Source organism: Delphinus delphis, chromosome 1 (genome assembly GCF_949987515.2).
Source record: "Delphinus delphis chromosome 1, mDelDel1.2, whole genome shotgun sequence".
In the NCBI taxonomy this organism is placed as follows: domain Eukaryota; kingdom Metazoa; phylum Chordata; class Mammalia; order Artiodactyla; family Delphinidae; genus Delphinus; species Delphinus delphis.
In genome coordinates, this window is record NC_082683.1 from 122,845,653 (window position 1) to 122,866,047 (window position 20,395).

A 20,395-nucleotide genomic window follows, 5' to 3' on the forward strand; every position below is an offset into this window, starting at 1 on the left:
CTCACATGCAGACCACAGGATACTAGGCCTCAGATGCCTAAACAGCACCATTCCAGGCACAGAACTTTCTCAGTGCCTATTCCCATAACTGGGAACACACACACACATACATACAGAGATATGGGTCATTATTAAAATCAGATTTATTAATGGCTTCACAGTAGCAACACAAAATGTACTATCACCTTTCCATAGGAAAGGTTATATTTACTCTACACACTTCAGTCTTGAAATGTGGCCCCCAAAAGCATTCAATTCCCAATCATCAATGAATTTGCTGAGGGTCCCACACCCTCCAATCCCAATTCAGCAGAGCAAGAGCCCCTCCTTGGCTGCCAGGCGCTGGCAGTGGACTTTGTCTTGCTGCAGCTCTTCATGATTTGGATGCCAGAGCTTCATAATGATCCTTTCAATGTTGAGAGCATATACAGTGTGTGTAGGAATGACTTCCCTGTGTACCTGGGATTGAAAACATATCAGCACGTCTCCCATTATACTTCAGTATGCTTATTTTTCCAACACAGAAAATGAAAGTAAGATCTGTGTCAACAAAACACTCACACAAAAGACACACAAACCTGTAAGTTTTAAGCCAGAACCTAATTAATCCCAAATCAGATAACAAGAAAACAAGGAAATAACAAGGCTCTGAAATAGAAATAAGGGGACAAGGAGATTTTTTTTCTTTCACTGGGGAGGTGAGAGATGCGGGAGGTAAGTTAGGAAGGACTCTTGAGCCGGGGGTTTGAAAGATTAGGTTACTATTAATGGCTTTAATAACAAACAATAGAAACTGAAAAACAAAAGCCAGGAAATGGAGAAGCTAGTGAATATCTTTGTAGACTTGAAGAAACTTTGAGCCTATCCATAAATCCAGGTAAACCTTAAGGAGCCAAGAGTTACCTGCAAAGCTTCAAAAAGGTCGTACATGTTCACTGGAGGCAAAGTCGTGGGTAGCGTGTCCCCCGAGCACGCCAGCAGGAGTGCGGCCTGCTGCTCAGCATCGTCAGGAGGCAGGTGAGACGCTGGATTCTGACCAGTACAAGGAGCAGAAAAGGCTGGAGGGCTGGAAACAAAATGTTTCAAAAATATTCCCAGTAAGTAAGATGGAAACACTGAACAAACAGAATAGGGATGGGCTGCTAGAATACTTCCTATAAAATATATCTCAACATGAATCAGAAATCCAGTTATCTTTCAGCCAGTGTATACACGAGTAGTCTATAATTTTAATTTTTAAAGGCAGCCCATCTGTTGGGCTGGAAATAAAATGCAGTGCAACTGCATTTACCCTTCTCCCTCCACAGTGCTAAAATACTAAGTCAGGATACTGAGTCAAAATTGTTCCCTGCCCTTAAAGAGCTTCTAGTTGGAAAAAAGTAACAGACCTTCATTAAAGGAAAATGAAATTGGAAACAACCAACCTGGAGAGGAAGGTAGATGATACTGGAGACAAGAGGATCAAAAATAACAAGAAAAGAAAATAAAGCACAAAAAAAGCAACAGGCAAAAATGGAGGGTGGAGAAAATTCATCCAGATCTTGCCAATTTCCCAAAATAGAACCCAGATATAACATCAGCTGGGAAGTCAGACATAATTTTTGTATCGTAATACAGTAGGAGATAACCTATGCAATTCTGGAGAACACGCAGGAGGTGAAACAACAGTGAAGAGGGAACTAGAACGAAAGCACAAGTGGAGCATGAGCGTGGGCTCCGGCAGCAGACAAAGGCAGCGCTGATAGAGAAACAAGCGGCCGACGGTGAGACAGGAGCCTCACAGGGACAGGCTGGCAGGGGGAGAGGGCAGCTGGAGGCCCGGCAGGGTCACACACGGCTCCAGCGCTCGCCCGCTACGAGGGGCCACTCATTTACTCTTTTTGGTTTGTTTTTCTCTAGAGAAGAATGACTCACAAATGAGAACAAATAATCCCAAACAGATATGCCTGAATGAGATTAAGAAAGTAAATCTTCACCTATGGCAATCTAAATAGTGAACCCAGTTTAAGCCAGTGATCTTCAAGATGAGCCCTGTGAGCCGTCTCAAGGTCTTCGGGGCCATGTAACAGGCACCAGCACCATGCCCTCCCCATGGTGTCAGCACCATCTGCTCTCTTCAACTCCCTGCTCCGCTTTCCCATCCCACACCCCTCACTGTCACTCCTCCTGCCTTCCCTGCCCATTACTTCTTCCCCAGCATCACTCCTGCCAGCCTTCCCAATCACACTTTTTTCTCTGAAGTTTTATCTCCCTTGTCATCTCTTTACCTCTCTTCTCCCTGAAAAGGGACAACACAGGGATGAAGGTAATCCAGGTCACCTCAGAGGGATGACTCAGAATATCAGAGAGGTCCTGGGAGCCCACAGTGGAGTGCAGACAGAGAGGTTCCCAGAGATCGGAGCTGAGAGACCAGAACTGCACAAGAGGATGCCAAGAGCAACCTGACGACACCCAGCACAGGCCGCTATCTTGAGCTACAGCTAAAAAAGCCAGAAAAGGACCTGGAGAGACACCTACTGCTCCTCCTCCCACCATCAAGAAACCCAACCTTGACCCAACAAGCACAGGCCACGTTCCTGAGTGAGAGCCGGCCCACTCCCCCCACCAGTCAGGTGATGCCCCTCAGGAACCATCCAGACGCACTGCCCCAGGGACCTACTCCACTGTACTTCGGAAAGTGGGGGGCACTCACTTTAAACCACATGCAGCGGCCAAACTCTACAACTTCACTCCTAACATAAAGAGTACCATAAGAATTCACTGGTTATCACGCAAGGATGCAACTTAAGAAAATAAAACCATACTGCTCTCAGAGGTACCTTAGACGCACAGAGCCCCAGTAACCAACTTTAACAGTGGTCTATTACAAAAGAGTAGTGTAACCAATTAGGAAGGATGGATGCAAAGATCACAAGAAACTTCACATACCTTTCTATTAAGTTGTTGTAAGCTACTACACTGTTCTTCAGGTATGGCTGTGGGGTCACATTACTACCAAAGGCGTATTTAAAATGACCATCACGTAATCGATAAGCTTTCCTTCTTGACACAACTGATGTCAATATATCTTTAAGGTGATTCTGTAAAAACAAGAAAAAAAAGAGAAAAATAGCATGAACTCCTCTTTAAAAGCAAACCATAAAACTTCCTTTGACCAAAAAATGTTTATTGGCATTTAGTGGATGGAGATGTGAGACAGGCAAACGAGTGCTGAAACCAGACGAATGTTCACGAAACAGCCACAGAGCCATACATACCAGGGTACGAGGGTACAGAAAAGAGCAAAGGGAGACACGCTATTTTTATTTAGTTCTATTTAGGATGGGCTTGCTCTACTTTAAAATTTATTAAAGTTTTTATATCTCTGAATTGGCTCCTCTCCCTCAAAAATGATGTTCAGATAGCTTTAAATAAAAGTACAAAAATAAGTAATTTTTTTAAGCAGCAAACTACCTTGAAGCTTGGTTTAAAATGGTACAAAATGTTTCACCATCAGGAACATATTGGTTATAGTGCCCAATCTACTAAAATCCTTGCATAAAAAGAACCCTGGCTCTCTCAAAAGCCACATAAACAAAAGATATATAGGAAATAAACAGAAAGTTAGGTATTTAATATCTCTTCGCCCTTGTGAGAGCCAAGTACCTAAGAGAGGGTTAGAGAATGTCTGCGAAAATAGAGACAGAACCAGTCCCAGCCTACCCTTATTAACAGGGGTGCTGGGGTCAGGGATGATGTTTCAATTCTACCAATAAGATCAGCTCATGTCAGGACTTCATGGTACAACTTATGATTCAATGTTTATAACTTCTTGAGAAAGCTATTATAATCTCTGAGGTACCGGCAAGGAAACGGAGGCCCAGAGAATTGAAAGGAATGACCCAGCGTCACCGGTCAGTACCTGTGCACTCTAGACCCCAGTGTATGTTCTGTCGAGTAACTAAATGAGTAAAATGAATGAATGAAAGAGTGTGCGGAGACAAGAATCCCACAGTTCAGATGCCAAGTCTAATAATGCTCTTCAAATGCCGTACCACGGCAACATCAAGTGATTTTAATCTTTAGGATTCTCAATCTCATTTTTTTTTTTTTTTTGCTTAAAATCTGTCCCCTTGTTGAGAAATTAAACATCCAAAGTGTTATGCAAGTAACCTTTCTGAAAAGTTTAGTCTGTTAACTGAAGGCAATTGTTTGGATTGTGATGTTTCTCCCCTCAAAAGAAAACAACTTTCAATGATGACAATTCTGAGATCAGAGTCACATTTTAGTTCTTTTCTTGCAGTACCAGCTTTGAATAACTCACACAAGCTTGTCACATTCAATCTGTAAGAGTGTTTCTGCCACCAGCAAACCAACCTCCACTGCATAGACCACAGCTGAGACAGCCTCCTCGGTGACGTTGTCCAGCCCATGCTCGTAAGCAGTCACTATCATTCTCCCTTCAAGCTGACCCCGAGTGGGAAGCATCATTGTGTGGGAACAAAGTTTCAAGTCATCATCATCTTGGGGATCCTTGGCCACAAACTGCTGGGCTCCCGAGAGAGGATTTTGAGGCTGGAATCTATGCTATGGGTAAGAAAACTTTTCAAAATTATTCATTATGTGGCAAGTAATAAGACACAAACAAAAGTAACCTATGAATTGGACCTGAGATCCCACAAATTAATGCCACCAAAACTATACCACAAGAGTTAAAAAAAAAAAAAAAGTAACTCATGCACAACTAATCACAAATTCACACCCATTACATAGTAATAATGAAGACATGAGTTATGGGGAATAACAGTACTATGCATAGCAGTTTATTCTATTCAATTAATACCTCGGCAATCACAGAATATATGGCTCTGTGCTAAAAATAACAACTGGGGAGAAGGAGAAGATATAAAACTATTTTCAAACAAGTCAGAGTATTTTAAGTATACTTGTAAGTAAGCAGATTCTGAAAATAAAAATATATAATTAATGCTTAAGAAAAGCCCTAAAAAAACCTAGCTAACCAATATAACAGATCTAATAACAAATATCCCAAGATAATGTAGGGTAGTGTAACTTTTACCATTATCTTCTACTAACAACTCTCAACACAGAATCTTTCTAAGACACAGTCATTAGTTTTTTTAAAAATAGTTTTTCCCAATCTTTTCCGCTTATAAAATCTCAGCCTTCCTCTGGGAGATGCTGATAGCCCAATTATATTCTCCATAATCAGTGGGAGATATGCCTCAGTAGCTTTTGCTTAAGCCCAACTCACAAGATTTTGTAGCGAATATGGCTTGTCCTGTTTGAAGTTTGTACTATAAAAGCAATACTTGTTGTTTTTCCATTTTCCAAGTAAGTATAAAACTGTATTTTATATCAAACATGCTTTTTTAAACCAAGTATACCTCTCTGGAGATACTGATGCCCTCCAGATCGAATATTCTTGACTTAAAACATAGAGCCAAGGTAGAAATAAATAAATATTTGTTAATGTTAATGAATAAAGCTATCAATACCCAGTCAAATCTATAAAAGGGATACTTTTGGGAAACTGTGTTCCCTGGATATAAACCAGAAAAAAAAGCAAGTTATTCTAAAACGTTTACAAATTTTATAGCCCAATGCCTTCAAGATTTCTCTGAGGATCCCCAGAAGGCTCAAGGCCTAGTGGGGCATCAGCAGCATCCTGCCAGAGGCCTCTGGGCCTCCTGGACCCTTGGAACAGAAGTCTTCAATCTGAGAAACATTATTCATTCCACACAGATATTTAAGAGGAAAAAGAACACAGGCATAGTTGTTGAATTACTGAAAAATCATTAGGTACTAATGATAACATATTAATAATTACACAGTAACGAACTGGAATAAAAATTCAGACACAATCTTTGAAACCCTCTTCACCAAATTCAAATATAATAACACCGTTTTCTCCCCAAATCATGCCCTTTTTTTTCAACTTTACTACCAGAATTGTAATATTCATTAAAAAACTAAAGCCAGTTCCATCACACCAGTGCTTAAATCAGTTGTTACCAAGATCTACTAAACAACCTACATCAAATTTCTGACGAACAGAAGAAAGCTTTTTCTTTCCCTTTGGTTTTCCAGGTTTGGCTGCAGAACCCCCTGTCCAGGGTAAAGATCCAGCACCCTCTATAAGACAGAGAAGTAACAATCATAAGAGAAAAGAATGACAATTGATAACTGCTAAGTTTGTTTTCACTTTAGGCTAAAAAAGTATGAAATGCTCAAATGATGAAAACGAACAAATGCTTAAATTCAGATCTCTCATTCTCCTTCTCTAAACAAAACATTCTCCTTCCCTAAACACAACTTCTCTCAAATCACATTTGTTTCTCTAGCTATAACCAAAATTGTTCTTTTAGGAAGACAAATTTGTTTTTCACATTTTTCATTGTTTACTGGGTGTTTGTTTGCTTACTAGTAGCAGTACTATTATAAAAGCAGGACAGAATTTTCTAGTTCAAGATGGTGAAATAAGCACATGTATTTGACTCCTCTCTCTTCCAAGACCCTACTAAATATGATAGTAGAAAAAAGTAAATGGGGGCTTCCCTGGTGGCGCAGTGGTTGAGAGTCCGCCTGCCGATGCAGGGGACACGGGTTCGTGCCCCGGTCCAGGAAGATCCCACATGCCACAGAGGGGCTGGGCCCATGAGCCATGGCCGCTGAGCCTGCGCGTCCGGAGCCTGTGCTCCGCAACGGGAGAGGCCACAACAGTGAGAGGCCCGCGTACCACACACACACAAAAAAGTAAATGGCACACATCCAGAACACAGATAAAAAGCAAAACGAGTGGCAGACCAAGATAAGATATCAACAAATTTCAAAGATGGGCTAAAAAGGAGCCAACTTACAAAGCGGACACTTGGAAGCTGTGACCTAAGTTGGCAAGGTTGGTAAATAGGTGGAAGTAAATAAACCTGACTAGTAGATATCCACAAAGAATCTGGATTTGGAGAAGGTGAGTGCAGTGGGAACCAGAAGGGATAGTACAGCTTAAAACAAGATTAATGGAAGATCTATATTGAAAAGTCATCCATAGAAACCCCTTCCCTCACCCCCAGGACTGAACTCAGTACAAAACAAAAATGCAGGGTCCCTTGCTCAAAAGTTAAGAATTTCAAGACAACCACAGTACAGCACTAAACCAAGCGCAGGCCCTTCCAAGTTCATGGACAGTTCCTGGCCCCATGAAACCAGCCCCACTCACTCCTGTACACAGTGCAGTATAAACAGGTGGCAGGGAATGGAGAATGGAGAACTCTTCTCTAGTTAAATAGAACAAAATTTCTGGGATTTACTGAGGTAGCTGGTATGAATGTTGGTACCCTAGAGCACAGTTCTCTGCAGCTGGCATTTGAGGAACCTCACTGTAATGGCTGGCCTCCCGTCAGCTCACTCTAAAGCACAATCTCCAGGTTTTATGCTTCATTCGTAAATGTGGATTCTCAGACATTTGATGATAAGCTGTAACATGGTAAGAAAGACCAAAGTAAAAAAAAAAAAAAAAAAAAAAATTGAGATCCTAGAGATAAAGAATTCAGGCAACACAAAGAACTTAAGTAATTTCTAATTCATATCCTCAGAGAAGTCTGAGAAGATGGGTATCCATAAAACAAAAAGAAGACGCTATAAAAATTGCTGAATTAAAGAATGCACTGGACAGAAGGGCTGAAAGAAAGAATTGAGGAAATCTCACAAAACACAGAGCAATAAGGCAAGATGGATGTTTAAAACCAGTCAATCCAGAAAGACGTTTCAGCACACTGTACGGAGCCACTGAGGTCCCATAAGAAGAACAAAAAGCGAAAGCAGTTGTCTTTGAGAACAAGCTGGTCTAGGAGGGGGAAGCTTTTCATTCTAAGACCCTCTGTACTATTTTTTTTTAAACCATGAACATATATAGTTTAGTGTTAAAAAAAATCAGAAGTTATACAAGCTCATTACAGTACACTTGAAAAAAATATCCCAAAGAATTTTTTTAGGAAAAGAAAAAAAAAAATCACCCATCATTCTAACAAAACATTATTTCATCTTGATGTTTTTGGAAGAATGAGTTCGTAAAGCTTTGAAAAAATATTCCTGGTTCCTCAGCTAAAAAAGAACTGTTTGGAAAGTCAAGTTCCTCTTCTCCATCGCTTTAAGTATCTTTGGCACACCTAGATCACACCTGGTAAGACCAGTCAATCTTAGATGATTTCCCTGATGAATGGAACTTGATGTTAGGCGATGCTGCTGCTGAGTGGCCAAATATACCTCGGGTGAGGAAGCAAAGCATGGCAAGGACTGACTCTGACCCCAAGGAAGGAGGGCTTCACAGCAGCAGTCAGATTTTGGTTTGGATCCAACACTTCTACTTACTAGCTGAAGAGGGCCTCAGGTAAGTTTTTATTTTGTTTTGTTTTCTCTCCTCTGAAGTTTGTTTCCTAGCATACAAAAAAAGAGGCTAATACTTCTGAAGAGTTGTTGTGAGGATTAATGATAACGCACATAAAGCGTCTAAGGCACTGCAGTTACAGTATTCAATAAATAACATTATTAAAATCAGCTTTCCTGCCTGCCTTAGAAAAACAGTAACCAACCTGATCACAATTATTAAAGTACAAAAAACTGTACTTCTATACTTTACTTTTAATAGAAATCACCTCTGTTGCCAGCAAATATTAATTTCATTTTAAAGGAAGACATTTTGGGTATTTGAGAAATAATCTCTAAATTCTAATGTTTCTTCATTTATTTTTAACCAACAACAAATATTCAAGAATATCAAAGGCTTTATTTAATTAAAATCAGCCACCTATACTAATACCACTTCGTATTTGTTTGGCATTTTTTATTTTTAAGAGCACTTTTTGCATGTTCTTTCATCTGTTTTTTTTTTTTTAATAATCCTGCAGGGTAGATATTACTGTCTCTGTTTTATAAATGTGGACGCTAAGAACACTCAATAATTAACTACATTATCTAAGCTAGTGGCAAAACCTAAACTTGAACCCAAGCCCCTTGACTCCTATCAACCAAGGTTTCTATTTTTATTTTTTTGCGGTACGCAGGACTCTCACTGATGTGGCCTCTCCCGTCGCGGAGCACAGGCCCCGGACGCGCAGGCTCAGCGGCCATGGCTCACGGGCCCAGCCGCTCTGCCGCATGTGGGATCCTCCCGGACCGGGGCACGAACCCGCGTCCCCTGCATCGGCAGGCGGACTCTCAACCACTGCGCCACCAGGGAAGCCCCAACCAAGGTTTTTATTTCCGATCATCCCACTGAACCTTTTGGGTGAGTGCCACTTTAGAATATACCTACCTAAAAAGTAAGATCTAATCCTCACAATGTTGGCTTTTCTGATCAAATTAAACTTTATACAATGAAGTGGATTATCTTTATGATCTAACTGGCGAAAGTCCACTTCTATTTAAATTAAATAAAACATTAGAAATGTGACACAGTGTAGGATGTGCAGTGAGGGGTGTGGTGAGGAGTGGAAAACTGCCTTCCCTCTGTAACACCAACCTCCGTAAACAAACGCTCACTGCTTATTATTCTTCACACCAATGGCGACTTCTTTGAGTGTGGAGAACAAGCCTTTAGGAGATCTCATCTGAACTCTCTATCTTACAACAGAGCTTAGCAGAGGGGGATGATACAAAATACTAGTCACTTCTATGTAAACATGGGCTTTTAATAAATGATCATCAGAATCACCACAGGCCCTTTAAACAACAAAAACTTCAATTTAATCTACAGTAGGAGGTACCTGTAAATTCAAGTTTTTAACAAGAGCCCAGGATAAGCTTTATCATGAGGCAAAGTTTTAATGCATTTACCTTTTTTTTTGACTGATTAAAATAAAATTGAAAGAGGGGACTTGTACCACTTAAGCTCCAAAAAATTAGGGACAAAGGAATCATTCTGTCTATACCTATTTATTTAGGTCGAAGTGACAGACTTAGCATCCACATACCTCCCCACCATGCTGCTATTACTACCTTTGTTCTTCACCAACAGTTTGCCAAACACATGCTGAAGCTCCAACCTTCCAGGTGCTAATATCTCACTTAATTAAGAATAGGAGAAAGTCCAGGTTCTCAACATATGCTGTGGTTTCCCCTCCACGTACTTTACCTTCCCTATATCTATGGAAACGCTCTCCTAACCACCAAATTCCCTCCCTTCACTCCTCAGCTTCTTCCTCCTGACCACCTACCCTCCTCCTCACTTCTCATTTATTTAAGTAATCTAAACCCAGCTGAATGGGGGGTAAAGACCAAAAGTCAATGAAAGGACAGAGAAATCACCTGCTTTAAAAAGGTTCTATAGAAGAATCTCTATTACACAATAAAATGTTTCTTCTGAGCAGTTCAAAGAACATTTCATTTGCAAACAAGTCTGTTAAAGGAAGTGAAAGTCTAGTAAGCCCAGCATTCCGTGGTTTTGCTGACTGACATCCCTGGAGGTGTTCCCACTCCCTTACCTGGTGTAGACACCAAAATCTGACAACGCGTGAGAATAGCCAGGAGGAAATCGTTGTGAGAATGGACTGAAAAAGGGAAGATTGTCACAAGTCAAATACAGAATATTTACAACATAAGGAACCCACTGTTTCAGTCTAGCTTTTAAGAACTTTGGATATCCCCTACTCTGCCATTCTTTCCATTTAATTTTAAATATCCACATTATTTAAATGACCTTATACCACTAAAACCAAAATTTTTAAAAAATTTTAAATAAACTTTTAATTTATTGCAAATCTGGGAAAACTTCAGAACAGTAAAATAACTCCCCAGATAATTATTTTACCATTATCCTGTGTGAGAAGTCTATGAGCTTCAAGGTCAAACTCTTCTTTGCTGATCTTCTGCTTGAACCACAACTTTAAGTTAGCCCAGTATCTGCAGAGGCAGAAACAATATTAAGAGCCTCAGGTTTTGCTTCTTCCCCAAGTTCACCTTATCTGCCTCAACTCCCAGAAGAGGAAGGAAATTTTGCATTCCCTAGTGTTATGGACTGGGTTGTGTTCCCCCCAAATTCATTTGTTGAAGCCCTAACCCCCAGTACCTCAGAATGTGACTCTACTCGGAAGTAGGGCCTTTAAACAGGTAATTAATGAAAAATGGAGTCGGCAGGGTGGGCCCTAACCCAGTGTGACTGGTGTCCTTATAAGAAGAGATTAGGACACAGAGAGAGAGACAGAAGGCAAAAGCCAAGGGGAGAGGCCTCAGAAGACAACCCTGCTCACACCTTGATGTCAGACTTCTAGACTCCAGAACTGTGAGAAAATAAATCTGTTGTTTAAGCTACTTAGGAGTCCGAATACCATCACAAGAAGGAAAGTCCTCCCTAAAAGGGACTGAGCAGTAGTCATAGAATCAGACTCATGAGTCAACCAGCCAAAAACCACTGCTGTACCTTTCCTTTCTCACTGCTGCCCTTCTAAAAGACCTGCTCACCAGAAACCTACACTTAAGATTTATATTTTAAAGTATTATTAAAATTATCAAATATTGCATATTTGAAAATTGCTGAGATCTTAAAAGTTCTCATCACAAGAAAAAAACTTTTTAAACTATGTATGGTGAGAGACGTGAACTAGAGTTACTGTGGTGACCATTCTGCAATATATACAAATACTGAATCATTATGTTGTACCCCTGAGACTAATATACAGTTATATGTCAATTATACCTCAATTTTAAAAAGATTTATATTTTAAAATGTGTATGTGTTTTATGGGCATTAATACCAATTCTGGGCAACCTCTTTCCTTTCAAATGAACTCAAGTTTTAATCTATCCTGGCTGAATGGGATTCTAAAACAGCTCGCCACAAAGAAAAACACCTGAGCATAGGAGAAACTTAGTGGTTTTTAAAGTGAAAATCAACCACTAATCATAAAAATTACTAGTTAACTAGTAGGAAGAAAGGATCCAATCTTTTATACCTTAACAACATTATTAGAAATAGGAGTAAAATACTTTACTTTTCACATCCACACCCCTTGTTTCTGTGCTGAAGAAAGCTACTCCTCCTTCAAGAAACAGGGCTAAAAATTACTTAGTATGTTTTACAATCACTTTCAATTCACGATTAACTACTTTCTAATGCTCATTTGAGTTTCTAACAGAAAAGAACAAAAAAAAGGAGCGATTCCTAAACGAGATGGTTTAATGCTCTCACTGACCTATTATACCCATGGCAGGGTTTCTCCTGTTCTCCCATATGTAGACTAGCTTAAGTCTGACTAAGTATATATGTAATTGCCTGGGTTCCTGTGCTTTGCCCTCATCCCCCCCTTCCCCCCACACCGGAGAAAACCCGTAGCTTTAGTGGCGTCTTAAAGCTTCCCAAGACCCATTTCATTCAACAGCAAAACATGTTAGTTCTAGAGCCTGGCACCATGTTCCACGTGACTAGTCACACCCAGCAGTCAATAATAACTTCCCAACATCAAACACTTAAATGCCCCAACCTCTGCTTTTTTTTTTCAAAGAACAACTAAAAAATGAAATAAAGCTCCACAGAAAAACAGAAGTCTTTTCCTATCCCATTTTATACAACAAAAGAAAATAGTAACATGAGAAAAACTTCATTATTTTAAAAGCCCTGTGTTCCTATTTTATAAGAAAGAGGCAAATATATTTATATTTGGTGTATGAACTTGTTCCAGAACTAAGGCAAGGCTCTGCCAACATGATGCTGTCTATCTTTTCCAGTGGCAAACTTTCAAATAGCCAGCACTGGCTATCAAGTTGAAGACTCGCTCCCCAATCCTGGTCCCTGTATTAACTTGCTGTATAGCCATGTGCAAATGACTGTTTTCCTCAAAAATACCAAAAACAAACTTAGTCAACCTCTATGTAGGTGAGGATGATGGGTGATGAGTATAAATGGGTCAGACTAGGAAGCACTTGAGATACCTGAAGAAAATTAAATAACATATGGCTAAATCATCCGAAAACCTAGGCACCCATTTGAACCCAGAACTCTACTGGGTACTATACAAAGTGAGTTAGCCAGCAAAGCTCATTTCTTTCTACAAGCTGACATGGGCACACAACCTGACATAAAGAACATTAGGGCCACTGCATAAATAGAAAGCAACTCATATCTGAGTTCCTTATACACCTTATCATATATTTTACCTACAAACAAGGACCACATTTAAATGGTCACGTTGTACAAACCAAAGCTAACTACTCATGGAGGAAATGTGAGAAATTACTGTATAGCAATATCACAGACTGTTCAACCAAGAAGCGTGAATTTTCAAGGAGCAGAAGGGGGGAAAGACAATGAGAGAACGGAAAAAACTAATAGAGAACAACACTGTACCATTAACTGTTCCTGGCACAAAAGCGTATTTTGATTGCGGTGTTAGTGGAGATTCAGCTAAAGATGCACCAAATTAGCTTTGGCAGCTCTATGTGACCAACGTTTGACAGCCAGTGTTGACCTTTAAAGACCAAACAGGAAATGCTAACTTCAACATTTCTGGCGACCCCAAGCTTGTGTGAGGAGTGTGGTATCACAGAGTTCACCATCGCATCTAATCAATCAATTATACACACAAGCCAGGTTTATTGTAACATGGAAACATTCACTTTCAAATATCTGTAAGCATCTTAGATGTAACCGAGTGAAAAGTCTTTTGTGCTTAAAAAGTGTAAATTTTAGCTGTATTACAAAAATAAGCTATAGTAATTAATGAAGGTAAAAGCTGTCAATTTTACTCATTAAAATAATTAAGAATTTTTAATTAAGTAAGCAAGGAAAGAGACAAAGTCAACCTGAATATTAAAATATAACTTTAGGTAGAACATTTTATCTTTGGGAATCAATGTTTACAAAAAATTAAATAATTATGCCAAAATAACAGATTAGATGATTAAATTTTAATTCTAGTGTTTGTAGTTTGATTTATTAACGTTCCTAATATTAAAGTAATCTTTAAAAATTATATTTTGTTCTTAGTTATTCCATTTAGGCCATGAGTGTTCCAAGAAGGCTTACATGGGAATTCTGCATATCTATCTTGCGAGGACGAAAAGTAGATTCTGCCACCCCAAAATTTCACAAGAAGGAAAAACTCCAAAGATCACGTATGACATCCAAGTTAAGTAACTTCAATCTCCAGTCATAATGAAAAGTAGAAAGATGAGAAGGAGAAAGTGCTGGAGAAAAAGAAAGATCCCCCAAACACCTTGCTCCTCCGGAAACATCATTTCAAAGTGTCTGTTGAGTAATGCAAACGTGTAGAATATCACAGAAACCATCTAGCAACAACAACACAAGACTTATACTTTTAAACGTTTAAAATTTGCTTCTTATATTTTAGAAAAATAAAATTGTAATGACAATGTTTTGAAAATTTCCAAACTTGACCTTGTACCTCGGAGGGTTCCTTCTATGACTTCAGCCTTGTATTGAGTTATTGATTTTACACTCGGCCATTTCAGCATCTGACCCCACTGTGTACTCGGTCCCCTGCTATAACCTGGGTGAAAGTCTGTCTGAGAGTCTCTGGGGTCCTTTGCAACCCTCTGTAAGGTATCAGAGCCAGAAATCAGATGCAAAGGCCCCAATCCTGCCATGACTTTGAAGAGTTACTTAACCTCTCAAAATCTCAGTCTTCTCATCTATCAAACGGGAATGATAACTGCACCTACCTCACATCTCTGTTGTGAGAATTAGATGAGATAGTACATTCAGAGCGCTTAAAAGGTGTTCAGTAAATGTCTGCTACTGCTATCATCACTATAACTGCAGCATTGTTCGGTGACTATTTCACCGGAGGGTCTGTCTGCCTTCCGAAATTGCTGTCCACGCTCTTACCGACAGTGCCTCCACAACACCCGCGCTCAATAAGCCTCTGCCTCCAGGAAGCCCTTCGGGAGCGGGCCGCCTGCGCGGCGCCGACTCAGACCAGGCCGGTAGTCAGCCACATGCGTCCCGCACCCTCGCACGGGCCGCAGTCGCCCAACAGGCCCTTGGGCGTGAAGGCGTGGAGTTAGCTTTTCCCGCCCCACCCAGGGCACAGCCTCGGGCGAAGGCGCCCGCGAGGTTCCGGAGGGAACCAGGGAGGCCCGGCCCCTCCAGCCGGGTGAGTCGGGGTTGCCCGCCGGCCCCTTCCCGGGCCCGAGAAACCCAGAGGCCCCGCCACCCGCTACGCGAGGGCTGCACAGGCCTCGCGGCCGCGGGGGACAACTCCATAGTGGGTCGGCAGCCCGAAGCTGGGGGAGCACCCGCGCGGAAACCCGGAGGCTGCGTCCGGGGAGTTCTTACTGTTTCACGTTGTCCCCCAGGGCCTCGCTCAAGTTCTTCTTGGCCGCCTCCAGCTCGCTCACAAAGGTCGCCATTGCTCCCCACGTCTCAGCCCGACCTCAGACCCCTCGGCCACAACGACCAGCAACCGAAAAACCAACTCCGCGAAGGCTTCGGCTCTGGAGGCTCCGTCTTCTCCCGCCTGCCCCGCCCCCAAGCTCTGAGAAGACGTTTGTTTGGTTTTCGGCTCCGCCCGCCTTTCTGGAGAGAAAGTGCTGAGCCAAACTCGGTGTTTTTGTGGTCCTCCTGCTCCCGCCCCCTCACATCACGTGACCCGCTTCACCTAGCGCTCCCGCGCCCCACCTAAACCCGCCGCGGCCGGCCCGGGCTGCAGCGTCACCTGCAGGGCTGGCGTATCCCGGGCTCTCAGTCTTACCGCTGCGGAAGTTCCGAATTCGGTCCTTTTAGCTGGATGAGTATCTTCCCCCTCCAGGTCAAAAAGTAAATGTAGTATTGACTTTATTCTCTTTCTTTGCCTTATTTTTTTTGCCGATCACTCATCATCTAACATGCCACTTAATTGACTTATCTTTTAATTTTCTGCCTTCTCCAACTAAAATGTGTAAGTTCCGTGAGGACAGGATTTGTGTTTTGTTCACTGATGTTTCCCCAAGTTCCTAGAGCAGTGCCTGGCACATAGTGGGCTCTCAGTAAATATTTGCTGAGTGAATGAAGTAATTTTGAAAAACAGGAAAATGCACAGAAGGATAAGAGGAAAAGAAAGAAAACAAAATGTTACCACCCCGGGAAAAACCCTTTTAACTAAGAGAGATTCCCCCTTCCCATAATTTATAATCATACTCTATCTTCAATTGTGCATCTTGGTAGAGTTTTGTTATATTTATACTTAATAATATAAATGTTTTCCTCTGGTATTGTCTTTATAATCATAATTTTGGTGACAGCATATTAAATACCGCACAGGAGGAAGGCACACAGTAACTTGTTTCCCAATTGTTAGGCTGATTATTTCCATTTTTTTCTATTAAAAGCAATATTGTAATACACTTTATACATAAAGCTTTTCGTCATTTAGGATTATTACTTTAGAACAGAGTCCCATAAATAGAATTACTGATTTAAAGACAGGAGTATTTATAAGAGTCTTGGTGCATATGGTCAAATTGCCTCCCCCAAATTTGAAATAATCCTAAATGGCTTTTAAATCTTGTGTAATTTCTCCACAGAGACTCCTTCAGGCTTCTCCATTCCTTCAGCAAATATATAGTGAATTCCTATTCTGCGCCTGGCAATCTTTTGGGTCCTGGGGATACAAAGATGAACAAGTCAGGTAAAGTCTTCCTATCTGTGTCATAAAACTCTAAAGAAATTTTGACTTTTTAAAAAGTAGTTATCAACTTATGCTTTCCATGGCTCCCCACTGACTACTGAACAAATTCCACACTCCCTAACCTGTCATTCAAATTTTCTTATGACCTGGACTCAGCCGACCTGTCCACCTCACACACACCCAGGCCTGTCCATCACCCCTTAGTATGCACTCCGCATTCTAGTTACTTCACTTTCTATAACAAACCACATGACTCAGTCCTTTTATATATATCTCCCCTCTGCTAGTTTTGAGACCTATGGGTGGCTACCTACATTTTTTGCAATCAGGTTCAAGTTTGTTTTTTGTTTTTTTTTTTGCGGTACGCAGGCCTCTCACTGTTGTGGCCTCTCCCGTTGCGGAGCACAGGCTCCGGACGCACAGGCCTAGCGGCCATGGCTCACGGGCCCAGCGGCTCCGCGGCATGGGGGATCTTCCCGGACCGGTGCACAAACCCGTGTCCCCTGCATCGGCAGGCAGACTCTCAACCACTGCGCCACCAGGGAAGCCCAGGTTCAAGTATTTAAGGACCCATTCAATAGGACTAGGAAGGGGCACAGATGTTTGGGTATATCTTCCAGGAACTGTCCCCACTGTATGGCTACCCCATCTCTCTGGCTACCTGTCCACTAAGAAAAATATGACTCTTATCTCTTGGAATCGATGCTTGAAAACATGCATACCTCTACACATTTAGCTCAATTAAATAGTCCATTCTCCTTCATCACTTTGTATACCAATTAGCATTAATTTCAGTATAGTGATTCAGGTAAATGTCCACTTAAACTGTAGTGTTAGACAATATAACAAACACAAACAGACATCTGACCGAACAATATACTTAATAGAAATCAATACTAAAACCATTTGTAATTTGGTAGTTTACTTTAAAGAAACTAATTTTAAATCTTTTAGTTATAGACGTGCTTGTAAAAATGTATACCACATATAGACAACTATTAAATAGCTTCAGAGAATGTGTGTGAAAGTCGTTTATAAAATGTAAAGAATTCTACAAATTGTTAGTTTAATCTAGTTTTTTACATCTTTTTAAAATCATTATTCTATAGGAATTTGCTCTTCCCCAAATGCAGGCTAGTCTGAGAGTAACTAGTAAAGTCAACTCAATAGGATATTGGGCACAGACTATATAAAATAAGAGTTCCCTTTATTTATATTATCCATATTTTTTCCATGTCGTTAGGATGAACTGTTGAAGGTTGGTAGTATTATTCATATATTGCCTATTCTTATGCAACATCTTTCAAAATATAATTATATAAATTATAAATATAATTGTGTACAAACACAATGCAAAGGAAAACCCCTCAGAAAGGCTATTTTCATAGCTATTTTACTTGCATATCCATGAAAGCTTGGCCTCTGCTTGCTTAATTCTTCCCAGTTCTTTATTTTATAAAGCACTAGTTTGTTTGGTTTTTTTGGTGGTAGGATTTGATGTTGATGGAGTTGTGAGATATCTCAGATCTGGAGGTGACGATGATGATGATGATAATGATTTCTCCCAGATATGATATTTAGGTTCCTTAGACCTGTATATAAACCACTGACTCATCCTTTATTCTGGCTAGCACCTAGTGCAGCAGAGATATTTGATTGACTTTCCTGGTCTGCTCATTGGCATTGATTCATTAGCTTTCTTCTCGAAGCACTGACTGCAAATGTGTGAGTTGTTTCCATTTCAGACGTCAGCAGCTCTGCTTTATTGGAAGGACTCTTACAGTTCAGCTTTAAAATATTATTGATAATATTTTAGTTGCCCATTGAAATTACCCTCATAATGTTCACAACAATTTGTAATGCTTATTATGTAGTATACTATGGTATGTATGGTACACACATATGGTACCTATATATACAGTTATACTATAGAACATAGTGGCTCGCACTCAACGTATCTGGTAGAATTAAATATTTTAGAAAATTCTACATAATAGTCTTCCTCTTCTATATCTATATTGATCTACAGATATTAATATAGTTAAAGGTTATAGACTAGCATGTACTAGGTCCTAGTAAAATTTATGGTTGAAAACACTTGGAGAGGCATATCACACTGACACCACATATACTTATTTTATGTCTGCCCAAATAAGATATAAAGAGGTTCTTGATCTTTTATTTTGTGCCATGGGCCTCATTGGCAGTCTGGTGAGCCCTTCTCAGAATAATATTTCTAAATCCATAAACTACATATGATTACATTTAAAACAGTTTTATAGAAACACAGTACTATCCATGGGCCCCAGCTTAAAATCCTCTGAAGCTTTATAGGTACTTAGTTTGCTCAGGCTGCGATAACAAAACATCACAGACCAAGTGGTTTAAACAACATACATTTATTTTCTCACAGTTCTGGAGGCTGGAAGTCCATGATTAAGATGCCACCAGCAAGTTTGGTTTCTGGTGAGGACTTTCACCTGGCTTGCAGACGGCCACCATCTCTCTAACGTCCTTACATGGCCTGTCCTCAGTATGTGTTTGGAGAGAGAGGGTGATTGAGAAGGAAAGAGGGGAGGGGCAGAGAGAGAGAGAGAGTGTGTGTGTGTGTGCTCTGGTGTCTCTGCTTGTAGGGACACTAATCTGTTGGATCCGGGCTTCACCCTTATGACCTCATTTAACCTTAATTACTTCTTTAGAGGCCCCATCTCCAAATATAGCCACGATGGGGTGGGGTGAGGCAAATATTCAGTCCATAATAGTACTACAGAGAGTTAATTATAGTTTCTCTTTCCTTTTTTTAGAAGCTCTTGGAGATTAAACTTTTAGGACTCTGAGAAATGGAAGGCATCTAGGGATTCTAGTGATAAAAGACACCTAAGCAACCCCTAACAATACTGAAAAGTGAGCGCTGTTTTTACAATGTGTCTTGGCACTATCATGGTTGTAATTAACTTGATGAAAGCATTTTCCCTGGAGTTAGTGAGTCTTACAATAGAGGAACAGACGTTTAAGGAATAGAAAGAAGAGGCATGATCTGTAATGTAGATAGAAGATAATTAGAAGCCAGTCAACAGTACAGTACATTAAAAAATTTAAACTCTACAAATATTAGCTTAGTCTAGTTTTTTAAATCTATTTTTAAAATTATCCTAGCAATTTTTCTTCCCCCAGTTAGAGGAGTATAAGTAAAAGTATAAGTATTGTTGCAATTAAAAGAAGAGGGCTTCCCTGGTGGCGCAGTGGTTAAGAATCTGCCTGTCAATGCAGGAGACACCAGTTCGAGCCCTGGTCCAGGAAGATCCCACATGCCGAGGAGCAGCTAAGCCTGTGAGCCACAACAACTGAGCCTGCACTCTAGAGCCCGTGAGCCACAACTACTGAGCCCGTGTGCTGCAACTACTGAAGCCTGTGTGCCCTAGAGCCCGTGCTCTGCAACAAGAGAAGCCACTGCAACGAGAAGCCCGCGCACCGCAACAAAGAGTAGCCCCCGCTCACCGCAACTAGAGAAAGCCCGCACGCAGCAACAAAGACCAGACACAGCCAAAAATAAATAAATAAACTTAAAAAAAAAAGATTTAGAATTACGACAATCAACTGAGAATAGAGATACAGTAGAGTTTACCTTTCAGCTAAGAGCGCAGACTACGCGGCCGAGGTGGATGACTAATTAGCTTCCGAGGACACAAAGAACCAACCTTGAGCACAGTTCCATAGGTATCCCCAGGATATTTCTATGCCTTGAAGGGAATCTCAGAAACTCTCTTCATTCTGTTGCC

General features: G+C 40.7%; 1 protein-coding gene and 1 long non-coding RNA gene across 2 annotated transcripts; one reads left to right on the forward strand and one right to left on the reverse strand.

The window, feature by feature from the left end:
- Window positions 1–125: 125 nt before the first annotated feature.
- On the reverse strand, window positions 126–15,584 carry TADA1 (transcriptional adaptor 1). The gene is made up of 8 exons (XM_060033457.1): window positions 15,287–15,584; window positions 10,805–10,896; window positions 10,479–10,544; window positions 6,038–6,135; window positions 4,357–4,566; window positions 2,929–3,080; window positions 904–1,066; window positions 126–459 (listed from the first exon to the last, which is right to left on the reverse strand). The coding sequence occupies exons 1-8, from the start codon at window positions 15,358–15,360 to the stop codon at window positions 307–309; spliced, it is 1,008 nt and encodes a 335-aa protein (XP_059889440.1). The 5' UTR covers window positions 15,361–15,584; the 3' UTR covers window positions 126–306.
- A 99-nt stretch (window positions 15,585–15,683) lies between these two features.
- LOC132439122 (uncharacterized) lies at window positions 15,684–20,018 on the forward strand. Its single transcript, XR_009522327.1, has 3 exons — window positions 15,684–15,758; window positions 16,513–16,616; window positions 19,887–20,018. It is a non-coding gene; the product is annotated as an uncharacterized lncRNA (long non-coding RNA).
- The last annotated feature ends 377 nt before the right edge of the window (window positions 20,019–20,395 follow it).